This window comes from Neophocaena asiaeorientalis, unplaced genomic scaffold, assembly GCF_003031525.2.
Source record: "Neophocaena asiaeorientalis asiaeorientalis breed wild unplaced genomic scaffold, Neophocaena_asiaeorientalis_V1.1 scaffold246, whole genome shotgun sequence".
Classification (NCBI taxonomy): Eukaryota; Metazoa; Chordata; class Mammalia; order Artiodactyla; family Phocoenidae; genus Neophocaena; species Neophocaena asiaeorientalis.
This window is the reverse complement of record NW_020174551.1, coordinates 4,196,661-4,210,548: the sequence shown is the minus strand read 5'-3', so window position 1 is coordinate 4,210,548 and position 13,888 is coordinate 4,196,661. Positions and strand designations below refer to the sequence as shown.

Sequence of the window (13,888 nt, the reverse complement as noted above, 5' to 3'; positions counted from 1 at the left end):
CCTGTGTCCCCTGTATCGGCAGGCGGACTCTCAACCACTGTGCCACCAGGGAAGCCTTCTACCTATATTTTCTGATTCAGGAGTTTTTAATCTTGGTTCAGTGGGTTTTGGGAGGTAGGAGGAAATTGTCTGCAGTCTTGGTCATATATGCATATGACCATATATGCATTTTTCTGAGGACTGAGCCAGTAGTTTCCATCAGATTTTCAAAATGATCTATGATTCCTTGAAAAGAACCTCTGAGTTCTTAGTTTTGTTCTCTAGCTGTAGTGAGGTATTGTAGCTAGTCTATAGCAAAACTAGTACTTAGAGTTCCAACTATACGTTCAGCTCTAATCTAGTTATGGGGTCATGGGGCAGGAGAAAACGATTTTGCTTGATAACCTCTAAATCATATTTCTAAGGGTGCTAATATTTTATTTGGCTTCAAATAATTTTTCACATATGATTCAATCATTCATTCTTTTATTTAGTTATCCAACAGATATTCACTGAGTATACTAGTTTCCTGGGCTGCTGTAACAAATTACCACAAACTAGGTGGCTTAAAACAACAGACATTTATTCTCTCACAGTTCTGGAGGTTAGAAGTCTGAAATAAGATGTCAACAAGACCACGCTCTCCCTGAAGCCTCCAGGGGAGGAATCGTCCTTGCTTCTTCTAGCTTCTGGTGGTTGCCAGCAATTCTTGGCATTCCTTGCCTTGTAGACACATCACTCCAATTTCTGCTTTTGCTATCACATGATGTTCTCTCCGTGTGCCTCTCTTCCTCTTCTTTGAAGGACAATAGTCCTATTGGATTAAGGATCCACCCTACTCCAGTATGACCTCATCTTAACTCAGTTAACTACATCTGCAATGACCCTATTTCCAAATAAGGTCACATTCTGATGTTCCAGAAAGGACATGAATTTTGGAGGGACACTATCCAACCGAGTACACTGAGCATCTCTATGTGTTGGATATCACACTGGGCACCAGAAACTAAATATAAGACAGATCGCTGCCTAGGTACTAATACTACTTAATGACCTTGTTTAACTTTTTTTTTTTTTTTTTTTGACCAGCAGTGTCCTTTCTTCTTGGAATTCTTTTAGTTGTCCTGGGGTGATGTAGGAGTGTCCCAGGGTGATGATGGAGGTATTTAGGTCTCCACTTTGTTTTTCTTCTGTATCTACATTCCTGTCCATTTTTGTAGGGAGCAAGAGAGCTGGAGTGCGTCCAATAAGGGGCATGATTCACTTTCAGCAGTCAAAATAGCTACAAATTCTCCCTTTCATCAAAACATGAATTTGTAATAGATAAGCAACAAGGATTTACTGCATAGCACAGGGAATTATATTCAATATCTTGTAATAATCCATAATAGAATATAACCTGAAAAAATATAACCGAATCACTTTGCTGGACACCTGAATCTAACACAATATTGTGAATCAACTATACTTCAGTAATGAAAATAAAAAAGAATTCAAGTGAATCGTGAGTATGTAGGGCAACTCTAACCAGGTCAACATTACCAGAGTAGTCTCTGCAGAGCATGAATGGTGGGAGATGAGGCTGGAGAGTTAGGCAGAGACCATGGAAGGCCTTGTATGCTGTGCTTAGGGTTTTCAACAAGGAAGAGACATAGTTATAGCTGCATTTACCATGTTTCCCTCTGGCATGGAGTGGGGATGACTTGGAAGAGGGACCACAATGAGGGCAGGGAGCCCAATTAGGGGGACATTACAGTGATCTAAGCAAGAGATGGTGGTCGTGGGGAAACTGGAATCCAGGTTGGTTGGCTGATTGTAGGGGTTAAGGGAGAGGACAGAGCTAAGGATAAATTGCAGTTGCTGGCAGAGTAAAATATTGACTTTGTCATGGCGGGCCACGATGCCTCTTAAACACCAAGAGCCTGCAGGTCTGCAGGGGAAGACAGTGGAGAAAGCCAGCCTCCGACAACCACAGGGGGAGCGTGATTTTCCTTGTAACTGCCTTCTCTCCCCTGAGGCAAGTCCCATAGAGGAGTTACAATAACTAGTTCTCTGGTAGAGAGATGCCTGCTTGCCTTTATTCTGCCAACAGTGCTCTCTTACCCAGGATGCCTCTGGTAGAGAAAGGGGACATCTCAGGCTGTGGAGTGGCAGAGCCTAGGTTGGCTTTGAGACATTCTTTTGTCCTTTGACCATCTTAGCACCATGCACACAACAAATGAGCTGAAGTTATTTCCCCAAACTGAATAACAGCAGTGGATTTTTTTTAACGCTTAGAGGGAGCCATTAACTCATTTTCCCAAACAACTCCCAAACTCCTTAGGGAACCTGTCATTATTTCTCAAATCCTCATCTTCATGGGGAGTTTGGAGACTGGACTCAGAGTGAACACTTGGGGACCACACGCAGTCATCATGTAGACTTGGATGTTGATCTTCTGGAGTCACTTTGCCCAAGGGGGGCTCTTACGAGGCTCCCCTGCAACCGCTTTTATGTAACAACACAATGAGATGAGCTCAATCCAAATCCACTTTGGCTCCACCAGTCACCAGCTCCCCCACTGGTGGCCATGATCCTCCTATGATACCCTGCCATGTGGAGTAAAGTCATTAAGCATAGATAATGGAAAAACAGGGTCTAATACCCTGCTAACAAGTAACGCATGACTTGGAATAAATATATTTCACAATCCGAAGAAAAACTAATCACAGTTTTAGAGTTATTTCAGAGAAACAGAGCCTATTCTATGGGTACCAACAATTCAGTAGTCAGGGTAGGAAATAAAGCAGAAAGAGGAATGCAGTACAGCATAGGAATCAAGGGGTCTTGGGCAAGTAACTTAACCTCTTGGTGACTCAGCTTTCCCTATCTTTAAATTGGGATAATAGTATCTATCTCAGAGAGTTGTTGAGAGAATCAAATGAGATAAGATGTGCTTAGTATACTCTGCATATGCGCCTGGTGCATCAAAACCCTCAATTAATGTTACCATTCATCATAACTCTGGGGCATGGGGAATGACGGTAATGATCTCTCAACTATTTCAACTAATAGTTGTCAAAGGAATGATTGAATCGAGGTGTCAGTGGCTCAGAAGCAGGGCTGTGTTCAGAATTTTCTCTTGCTATCTTGCTGTCTCTCCTTCCTGGGTTTTCCCTTTGATTTTTTTTTTTTTTAAACTCATTCCATCTTTGTGTTTCCTTTTTCTTGGTTCACAGTAACAGGTAAGAAAGATCTCTAGGGTAAAAGAAGTGTCCCTGAGGAAAATGAGGCTAACTCCATTCTGCTTTTTCTTGAAGGCTGATCCTATGCAGAAGGCTAAACTTGGGTTAAGTTCTTTCATTTTTTAAATCGAATAGCCAGGATTAAGAGACACCATAATGTTTATCCTACACATGCAGTACCTGTCATGGAGGTGGAACCCACTGAGTATTTGTGTTTGTAAGCAGAGTCCAAACCTGGTATTCTGACTAGCAGAAAATTGTGTTTTATGATTTAAAAATAAGAAAAGGCAATTTAGGTAGATTCTGATTGGATAGTAGAGATCGAATTTAGATTTTTTTCAGCCTCCACTTCAACTGATCAGACAGATTTGGGCAATGCTGAGAGACAAGCACAGTGCAGTTATAAATGCATAATAGTGGTGTGTGTGCTGAAAGGGGACTTAGTTATCTGGAGTAAACATTTTGTATAACCTGTAGACCAAAAACCACTTGGTGAATGGAAGAATTGTATGTCACCTTCCTCTCATCAGAGATGAACTAACTGAATTTCCTTGCTGTTTCACTTAACTCTTATAGTGACATAGATTCCCACCTTAAAAGAAATATGAATCCACTTTTGTAGAGGGAGTTCCCCTAAGTGAACCCTGAAGGGAGAACTTGAAAGCTTAATTTTTAGCTTTCCTTTTTGTCAGCTACTTGTGCTAGCAGTAAAATAAAACATCTTTAGGACTTGAGAGGATGATTTGGTTTGAACACTTGTTCACATTTTCTGAGACTCTTCTGACTTTATCAAGCCTTTTGGCTTTTTTTTTTTTAAGAAAGCTGTGGGCTTCCCTGGTGGTGCAGTGGTTGAGAGTCTGCCTGCCAATGCAGGGGACACAGGTTCATGCCCCGGTCCGGGAGGATCCCACATGCCACAGAGTGGCTGGGCCCGTGAGCCATGGGCGCTGATCAAAGGGGGGGGCCCCCTGCCCCAAAAAAAAAAAAAAAAAAAAAAAAAAAGATAATGACAATATCAGCAAAGTACAAAGAGCCAGTCTTCACTGCCCTTGGCAAAGTGTTTGTGCAGTCATGCTCCCTTTCCCAAAGCTGGTCCGAATCACCCGTCACTCCCCCGTCCATCTTATGTCCCTCTCCTTCTAGCCACACCCCATCTTGAAGCTCAGATTCAGGGTCTTTGGGAATCCTGAGTGTATCCTTCATTATGGCCTGGCCCATGATTACTCGAGACACTGAACAAGCTGCTTTTAACCTCACTAGTTACCCCATCTTCAGAATGTGATCAAGTTACCATTAACCACTTATTGTACTTTAGGACAGTGGTGAGAAATATAGTTTGTAAACACCAGTGAAGGTATTTCTGGCCCACTCCCCACTTGAGAGGCTGGTGTGGGAAATAAGTGAGGTGAGAAGTATGTGCTTAGCTCTGGCTAAGACTCAGGATAACAATTTCCAGAAGTCAGTCTGCTAAACCCAGTGCCTGGCACAGCACCTGGCATGTCCTAGGTCCTCAAGAAACAATTTGTTGGCACTGAAGATAACTCATGATTTTTAGCTCAAGGGCTTATTCTGTACATCATCTGCTACAAAAAGCAACTCAGGGACCAGCTGCCATGCATCCCTCCTTCCAGCTAACCCAGATTTGGAAACTGGAACTAAATGCTACATGCCATTTGTTTTCCTCTGGAAATTTAAAAATATAACTGGTGCTAGGTTATGCCACACAAGTTTCATTGTTCGTTACTACATTTCCTATCCACCGTCCCACCATACTCTCCCCAAGATGCTTCTCCCTTTGAATGAATTGTCCTCCAGAATCTGCAAGGCCATGCTGAAGTTTGGGGATCACATTTTCTAAGGGTAGGTGGTATGAGGTGGTTGTCTTACCTAAATCAATTGAGCAGCTTGTTTTCATTTATGGACTCTATGGCACTTTATCTCTCCACTTTTCCTCCCTTTGTTTCTGCCCCCTAAATGCCCTTTCTTGCTTCTATTCTGATATGCCCGTCTCTCGGAGACCACTTCTTAAACTCGAAGCTGAACTGATGTTAGGGAAACGCCACATAAACAGATTTGCAGGTGTGAAGCATTTTAAAGGAAGTTCAACAGCAAACGAGGTGGACTTGAGCTCCCCAAAAGGTCCTTCCAAAGTGAAGTAGACCCCCAGCCAAAGCACACTGGAATCCCTCATAGTAGTTTCAATATTCTTTTGTTAGTTTGAAGTCTTCTGAAAGAGGCTTTAAGGACAATGACCTAGAGAAGCATTTAAAATTTTGGCCGGTATAACTGTTCAGAACCAAAAACCTTTGTCCTGTTATTTCAGCCACATAAAACGTTGATTTGGCTTTGAAATACCCAGCAATGAGAATTCCAGGATAAGGAGACTGCAGCCAACCTGGTTGTGATATGGACGTGGTCTTTGAGAGAAACCGAGAAGATCTGATGCAATAAACCCCGTTGGCATTGAGGAAGGCAGACTCCCAGGGGCAGAAAGCAATTGCTTATGAAGAGGAGTGAGGAGAAGATGGTAGCTAGTTGAAGAAACTAGACAGCCTCCCAAACTCATATTTTGGCTTCAGTGTACAGTAATACACTAATGATCTTACTTTTTGAATTGCGCTTATAATGGCAGACGGAAAGTTCATTTTCCTTCACTGAGCACACAGTGGCTTGGTTTGCTGAGAGGTGGGACACTCTGGCCTACAGGAGGAAAAAACAACCAGTCAGGGATTTCAAAATACCCGCGGATGGTCCACAAATGGATGAGCCATATTTGTACTTCATACCAGCCGCTTGGAATCGCAGGATGCTGGAGGAGGGCCTTGGTCTCAGACGTCAACTTCACCAGTTGAGGAAAGCAAGGCCCATGGAGACGAAGGAATTGATCTAAGAGCATGAAAGTTATGGTGAATCACATAATCTGAGTTCTTGGGAAATGTATTCTTGCTGGATACCCACCCTCTGCAATTAGATAGGTTATTCCCACGACTGAACCTTCCAGTACTTTTAGAGGGAGGCTGTGTGGCATGTTACAGGGAGTGCGATGAGCTCAGAATCTCAGGACAGGAGATGATTCTTTCCTCTTCCTGTGTCACTTCAACTCACTAAGCCGCTCAGCTTCTTCATTTTTAAAATAGGAATTATTCCATGTTACGTGATTGTTACAATAATTTTGAGGATAAAGTCAAATAGTGAATGTGAAAGCAGCCTTTAAAACAGTAAATGCCACCAAATGTCAAGTAATATTATTCTAAATAGCATTTGGGCCTCTGTGATGACGCTTGTCAAGTTCTTCCTGGAAAGATAATTAGTTGCTTATTCCTCCATGGGGGATGCTGTCCTCCCTCACCCTGAACTATGCTGCAAGTTACTTTAGGTGGAATGTGTCTTTCTTGCTCTTATCTGTCATCCTGTAATCCCTTTAGTACCTGTCATACTACCTTTTCTGTAGTGGTTGCTTGATCAGTGCTTCTTGGACTAGATCACTTAAACTATTGTCTTGACTCGACTTCCCTTTCTCCACCACTGTGGTACTGAGAAAATTCCAATTAGAACTTTTTTTTTTCCAACCGGAGAATAAGAGGCACAATGTGTATTTACCAAAGACCTGACATTTTAATGGTACCTTTTTAACTAGTTCACTTTTCTATGAAATGTGAGGAATACAGATTCAGAGGTAAGAAATATCGCTAATGGGAAAGTAAGAGTTGAAAAACCAAGTTTTATGAAATCACTTTAATGTCACTGACAGTGAAATAAGAGAAAAATAGAACAGATCTATGAAATATTTAAGTCCACATTGGCGTGCTTCGGTCTCTACTAGAATTTCCTGGAGCCCTGTAGACTGTTATTCACCATCCACATATGCATATATAAAAATATACCATCTATAAATAGCCACCTGCCTTTTCAGTGAAATTAAAGATGGGAGAGTTAGAAGAGAATTTCCCAGTATAATTACAGGACTCAAACCTACAGCTGTTATACTTCTATAGTTCTACCCAGAGAATTTCTGATATCACTATTTTCTATCAAGCACATTAAAAAAAGCCTTTTTCTTTAATGGTGAGATGTTGTCAACAGGACATTTATTTGTTTCTCACCAAGATTTCTCACAAACCTACTTTAAATGATTAGGTGTTGCATAGGGTTATTGTATAGACTAATTTTGTTTTATAAACTGAAGAAAATGTTCACAAGTGTTTCTGCTCCTTAACTAGGGATTAACACCAAACTCCTGCCAATGTTTTTCCTAAACTCCACACATGCCCTTTCACAAGCACTCTCTCTCTCACCTATTTTCTGCAAAGATGCACCTCCTTAAGGATCCCCAAGCCTCTAAAATTCTTAGGTAAGAATCTATGACGTTAGGACGTACCACATTGTGAAAGGAATTAAACTGAACAGTTTTATCTTTGCTCGCAAAAAAGCAGCTAGTAATTTATTCATACACAGTCTTTGTTCCCTCGCTAAAGACAAGTGCTCTGCAATCTGAGCACCCTGCAGGACGAGGCAGCACTGACAAGAGAGGAAGGGGACACATTTACAGGAGCAGTCACATAGCTCTCCCACAGAAGGGTCTAAGTGCCTTCAGCAGTTAATTTGCGAGCAAAAAACCCCATTGGGAGCCTTCCACCTACTCCAAAAGCAAACATTCTTAATAGGCAGTATTACTGTGGTGTTAAAAGAGGCATTCTTTAACCTAAAAGGTGTCATTTTATGAGCAAAAACGGGATAAACCTTAAGAGACTTGAAGTCGCTATTTTTTTCCTGCCTCGATGCCAAAATCTTCACAGCTTAAGATGACCTCCCACCCATTGTGATGTTCAAAACCCAGGAGGATCTTAAAGCCGCTTTGCACACAGTGCAGCCGCAAGCCTTCCTCCTCTTGGGGAGGACTGTCACTGGTTTTCATTCCATGTGTTTGTAAAACACACCAGCCATGTGTGTGAGCCTATTCATTAAAACAAAACCAGAACTGTTTCTGTTGAGCTTTAGAAGTACAGAAACTTAGAGCTAAATCAGGGAAGGAGAAACAGCAGCGTCCTGTCTGCTGCTGTGATGACTGCCAGAGAATGAGGGGACTCTATTATGAAAAGCCAGCAAATAGACACCTGAATTAAAGTGAAACAACAACAAAAAAAGCTAGCGGGGCTTGTATTGGAAGTATTTAGAATGCCTTTATTATTTCCCTGAGGGACTGTTTAATATCAAAGTGCCTGGATAGGGAAGGCTTCTCGGTCTAATCTGATTCCAAAGTTAGCCTCTCCGACAAGAGGAAAGAATAGCTTCAGTGGCTTCTGAGGCCATCCTGGGGTCAGGCGTGGAGTCTATTCCTGCCGGAGCTGCTGAGTCACTGCCATCTTGGGGAATCACTTGACCTCTGGCTCAATTGACCTACAAGGTAGAGTGAAGCCTACAGCTGGGAAGGCTCCACGTGCAATGCCCCTGTTATGATCTCTGGAATCAGCTACAGACTTTCCCAGCCACCTGAACGCAAAGGATTTAAGTCCCTACACTTTAGATAAGGGGCCTTAGAATACAAAAACACCAATCAGTGATTAAAAAAAAAAAAATCTCAGAATTCTTCCCAAGGAAAACATCTCCAGAAAAGTGGACCAAAAATATCTAGTCCTCTTTCAAATATGGACTGTATGCCTGAAGGGTAGTAAAAACATGGATCACATAGCACCCCTCTAAAAGAGATGCTTATTCTGTACCTTCAGTAATTTATCCAGAGCAGGATGTGAAAAAGCTTAGTGGTGTGTGTGGTAGGGTGGTGTGGAGAGAGGCCGGAAGCAACAACAACAGAAAAAAAAATAAAGGACAGTGAAGGCATTCATCACACTCTGTGTTTTAAAAGGCAAGAAAAAAAGACCTTAATATATATAACATCTTCCTCTATGAGGGACACATACAGTGGCATACCTCCATACCATCTTTCCATAATACAACATTCTATTCTTTGGCTTACATAGGAACCATAAACTAAATATACGTTCACTTTGTATTTAAAAAAAAATTTATTTGTGATCTGTACAAGTGATAAAGTGGGGCTTCCTTGTAGATTTTTAAAGGCAAAACAAAACAAAAATCCAAAGTAAAAATGTATAAATACAATATATATTTTCTTACAAAAATGGGAGATTTACAAAATATACATACTGCACTTGTCTCTATTTTACAAATTTCACATGCAAGAGATACAACACAAAAGATGCCAAAAACTGTGTAGTGGGAGTTTTAAAAATCTGACAAACCAGACAGTTTTGGAGGTTTAAGGAACACAAGGTCAATGTTAACTTTAATATAAAAAGCAGCTCCACTCAACCTAACATTACATATATAAAGCAACTTGTACTCCTGACAGTACCCTCTATGATTTAAAAACTATTTAAAACAGCATTTAAAGACTGTTTTGAGAAATAGGATAGTGTTGGCAGATTGGAGGGTGGTGTCAAAGGTGGAGTAAAGGTTAGCTCCCGTGATTCTCTGCTCAGCTTTAGCCCATTACGCAAAAGAATTGGAGTTCTATTATAGAAAAAAAAGTACATGATTTAAGATTAATAAATTTAAGTCATCCAGCACATTTCAAAGAACTCCAGAATTACTTTGAAGTTTACCTTCTTTTAATGACTTTCCTTAAAAATGGGGCCCATGGTTTGAACTGTCCGCTTCACTCACTGTCATTTCTGCAGGTCACCTTCCCACCCGGCCACACAAAGACAGGGTCAGCATACACATGATATTTTATAAACGGATTTATGGAACAAAGGAAACAGGACAAAATGCTTTTTTACTTCTTAAAAAATTTAACGTTCCTTTATTATGAGGCTAAAGGCATTATGCTTCTCCTTTTATCTTGAAGGATTCAAACTGAAGTGAAAAAAATAGAAAAAAAAACCTAAATGCAGGTTTATGGGAAGACAAAAAAATGAAGTGGGAGATTTCCCTGAACGTTTTAACAGAGCCTGTTAGATCATGTGTTCTGAATTAAATTTACTTAAAACAAACGCAACAAAACCCCTTGCATTTCCTTTAGCCAACTCAGAACCTCTGACGGAAAGGGGTATGGAAGCACACTGCCCTTCACTTTTCCTTAAAAAGGAATGTTTATAGCAACCAAATTAACATTCAAAGGGAAACTTCAGATTTGCGCTGCTTTGCCTATAGAAGTTGCTGTCTTCTTCACAGTTGTTCCTTTCCACAGGGAGACACTTGTTTCCTCTTTTGTCTCTTACAACAAAGACAGGGGGGAAAATGCATTCCTGTTTTGAAAAGCAACAAGTCATCACTTCTTTTCAGGGTATTAAACCAAATAAAACACCCTTCTTTCTTCCTCCTGCCTTCCCCAGAAAAGAAAAAAAAGTAGTAGAAATACCTACTACTCGCCGTCTTTCCCTTGTTGCAAAATGTTAGCTTCATTTCTTTTGCATCCTCACATTAGGATTCTAGGAGGCAGGCCTCCCAAGACTTCAAAATGCTTACTTCACAAGACTTGAAAGGAGTAGAGGAGGAAAGACAGGCGGGAGGAGGCAGGGGAGGAAAGACTGTAATGTCTGACCCTGGAAATTAACCCATCTGGGCTCCAGTATGGCCCCAGTGAAAAGAGATTACGGTTTGACCACCGCTTAACAAGGACTCTGCAGGGAGTCCTCCCTTTTCCCAACAAAGCAGCCGCCGCAGACAGAGCTGTGCCTTTCACCCGGGCCTCACAGGAGTGAGGACAGGCCACTTGTCTTGCAGCAGGGGAATCGCTCACAGTCCCAGTCCGGCCCCAGAGCCGAGAAGAACTCACAGCAACCTCCTGATCTCAATCTTTTCGATTGGCCCAGGTCGGTCCGTACCGTACAGGATTAACGTGATGATGATGATCGTCATCCTGCAAGTCTTTGCCAGAAGTCTTTTCATCCAAACCGTCTTTCCACTCAGGCCTCTTTTCCAAACCCACGTATATCTCTACATATATCTTCTCACTTCTAGGTCACTTCTCACTGGAGCGTAAGGTGACAGAAACAAGCCCCCCCCTACCCCGCAGTTCTTCTCCTACCGCGCCTTTCCCCCTGCTAGGGAGTGGGAGAAGGAAGGGTGGGGGAGGGGCCGGGGCTCATACCGCAGTCTCCCCCTTGCTGCTGTGGCTGAGTCTGTGGTAGAAGCGGCGCCACGACTGCAGCGTCTTGCCGGACCAGATCCAGAAGCCAGTGGTGATGCCTACGATCATGGTCATCAGGTACTTGATCATGAAGACGGTGAAGTCGGGGCTCATGGGCGGGAAGTGGCCGGGCGGGCAGGGCACCGCGTAGCTCTTGCACGTCTGCAGGAGCCAGGTGCGCTCCCAGTGTTCGCGAAAGGCCTGCTCGTAGAAGTAGCAGGCCAGAACGATGGTGGCCGGCACGGTGTAGAGCACGCTGAAGACGCCGATGCGCACCATGAGCTTCTCCAGCTTCTCGGTCTTGGTGCCGTCGTGCTTCATGATGGTGCGGATGCGGAACAGCGACACGAAGCCGGCCAGCAGGAAGGACGTGCCGATGAAGAGGTAGACGAACAGGGGCGCCAGCACGAAGCCCCGCAGCGCGTCCACGCTGGACAGGCCCACGTAGCACACTCCGCTGAGCAGGTCCCCGTCCACCTGGCCCATGGCCAGGATGGTGATAGTCTTGACAGCGGGCACCGCCCACGCGGCCAGGTGGAAGTACTGCGAGTTGGCCTCGATGGCCTCGTGGCCCCACTTCATGCCGGCCGCCAGGAACCAGGTGAGCGACAGGATGACCCACCAGATGGAACTGGCCATGCCGAAGAAGTAGAGCACCATGAAGAGGATGGTGCAACCTTCCTTCTTGGTGCCCTGCGCCACCGTGCGGTAGCCGTCGTCTGAGAAGCGCTCCACGCACACCGCGCGGTCCTCCAACAGGAAGCCGGCCACGTGCGCCACGGCCACCATGAAATAGCAGCCCGATAGGAAGATGATAGGCCGCTCTGGGTAGCTGAAGCGCCGCATGTCCACTAGGTAGGTAAGCACGGTGAAGAGCGTCGAGGCGCAGCACAGCACTGACCACACGCCCACCCAGAGGCGGGCGAAGCGCCTCTCCTCCTCCTTAAAGTACATGAGGCCGTTGGCGCGGCCCGGCTCGCAAGGGGCGCCGCAGTCGCGCTCGCCCAGGAAACGGTAGCCGAGGTAGGGGGGTACCTTGAGCTGGCGTGGGCACGAGAAGGGGAAGGCTGAGCGGCCCCTGCCGTCAGCGGCCCCCGGAGGCAGCGCGGTGAAGGGCAGGTCGGGCATGTAGGGCGCGGTGGGATAGGCGGTGGGGCCGCCTCCCGCGCTGCCGGAGCCGTCCGAAGTGTTCTGGCCCACGCAGATCTCTCCGGCGCCGTGCACGGGGAAGTTCTCGCAACGCAGCCGCTCAGGCCATTGGAAGCCAAACTTGTTCATGAGCGCCTCACAGCCCTGGCGGGCACGCTCGCACAGAGAGCGGCACGGCGGGATGGCCTTATCGAGCACGGTACACACGGGTGCGTACATGGAGCACAGGAAGAAGCGCAGCTCGGGAGAACACTGCACCTTCACCAGCGGGTAGAACTGGTGCACCTCGAGGCCCGCATCCTCTTGGTTCGTGTGACCCAGCAGGTTGGGCAGGATGGTCTGGTTGTAGGCGATGTCCGTGCACAGCGGGATGGAGATGGGCTGGCAGAAGCCGTGATCCGGCACTGAGATGCCCTTCTCGCCGTGATACTGCTGCGCCCCGGCTCCCGCGGGCAGTGCGCCCAGCAGTGCAATCACCAGAGTACACAGGCCCAGAGGCGAGCGCGACGGTGCCGCGCGGGGGCCCAGCATCGCCGGCCGCGGGTGCAGCGGCGTTCTCAGCCCGAGAATCGCGACAAGGCAGCCGGGAAAGGCTGGGATCCGGGGAGGCGCCGCCGCGCCGGGCGCATGAGAGTCTTCGCGGCGCCGGGGCTGGGCCGTGGGCGGTGCGCAGCCGAGGGCGCTGCAGCTGGGGTGCTCGCGCTGCGGGGGCGCCGCCGCCACCTCCGCCCGGCACTCGCGCAGCAGCCGGGGGCCCAAACTCGTCTGCCTGGGCCGGGGGCGCCGGCGGGGGCCGCCTTCTCCGCTCGCCGCGACGTAACGGTGAGGCTTTTTCTGCGGCGAGGAGCAACAAGCGTCTCCGGTTACCCTTCAAAGTTTGCCCAAGTCTCTTGACTCACAGCGCACAGTAACGCGCGCGCCCCCCACAACAAGTCCGGCCCCCGAGCAGGCGAGAGCCGGGCGCCGCCGCTTGCTAGCCAAAGCCACCGCCTCTACGGTGCTGCTCCGCCTCCTCGCCTCGAGGCTCCGCTCGCCGCCGCCGCCGCCTCCTCCTCCTTCGCCGCTTTCTCCACTCCCCGCTCCTTCTTCAGCTCCAAAAGCTTGGCCCGAAGTTTTAGCCAAACGACTGATTCTCGCTGAGTCCGATCGGCTTCTTGGAGCCAAGAGCTCAGCGAGTTCTTTCAAGAAATCCAGTCACACTGCGTCCAAAGCTGCGAGATCCCGGTGCCCTTGGCCTGGGCCTGGCCTCTCCAGCCCCGCGCAACCCTGGCTGGTGAGTCCCAGCGCCCGCAGCCGCCGCCGCCCGCCGGGAGGGAGCGCAGAGTAACGCCTCGGAGCCGCTCAACTCGCCAGAAGAAGCGTCGGGCTCGCAGGGTTCCGGGCC

At 46.4% G+C, this 13,888-nt stretch overlaps 1 protein-coding gene across 1 annotated transcript; it reads right to left on the bottom strand.

Annotated features, from left to right (window-relative positions):
• Positions 1 to 9,304: 9,304 nt before the first annotated feature.
• FZD7 (frizzled class receptor 7) lies at positions 9,305 to 13,131 on the bottom strand. The gene has a single exon (XM_024757299.1). The coding sequence runs from the start codon at positions 13,033 to 13,035 to the stop codon at positions 11,311 to 11,313; it is 1,725 nt and encodes a 574-aa protein (XP_024613067.1). The 5' UTR covers positions 13,036 to 13,131; the 3' UTR covers positions 9,305 to 11,310.
• Between the last annotated feature and the right edge of the window lie 757 nt (positions 13,132 to 13,888).

Bases quoted from the DNA above. Each gene is read 5' to 3' on its own strand.
- FZD7 (XM_024757299.1), bottom strand. From the start codon at position 13,035: ATGCTGGGCCCCCGCGCGGCACCGTCGCGCTCGCCTCTGGGCCTGTGT.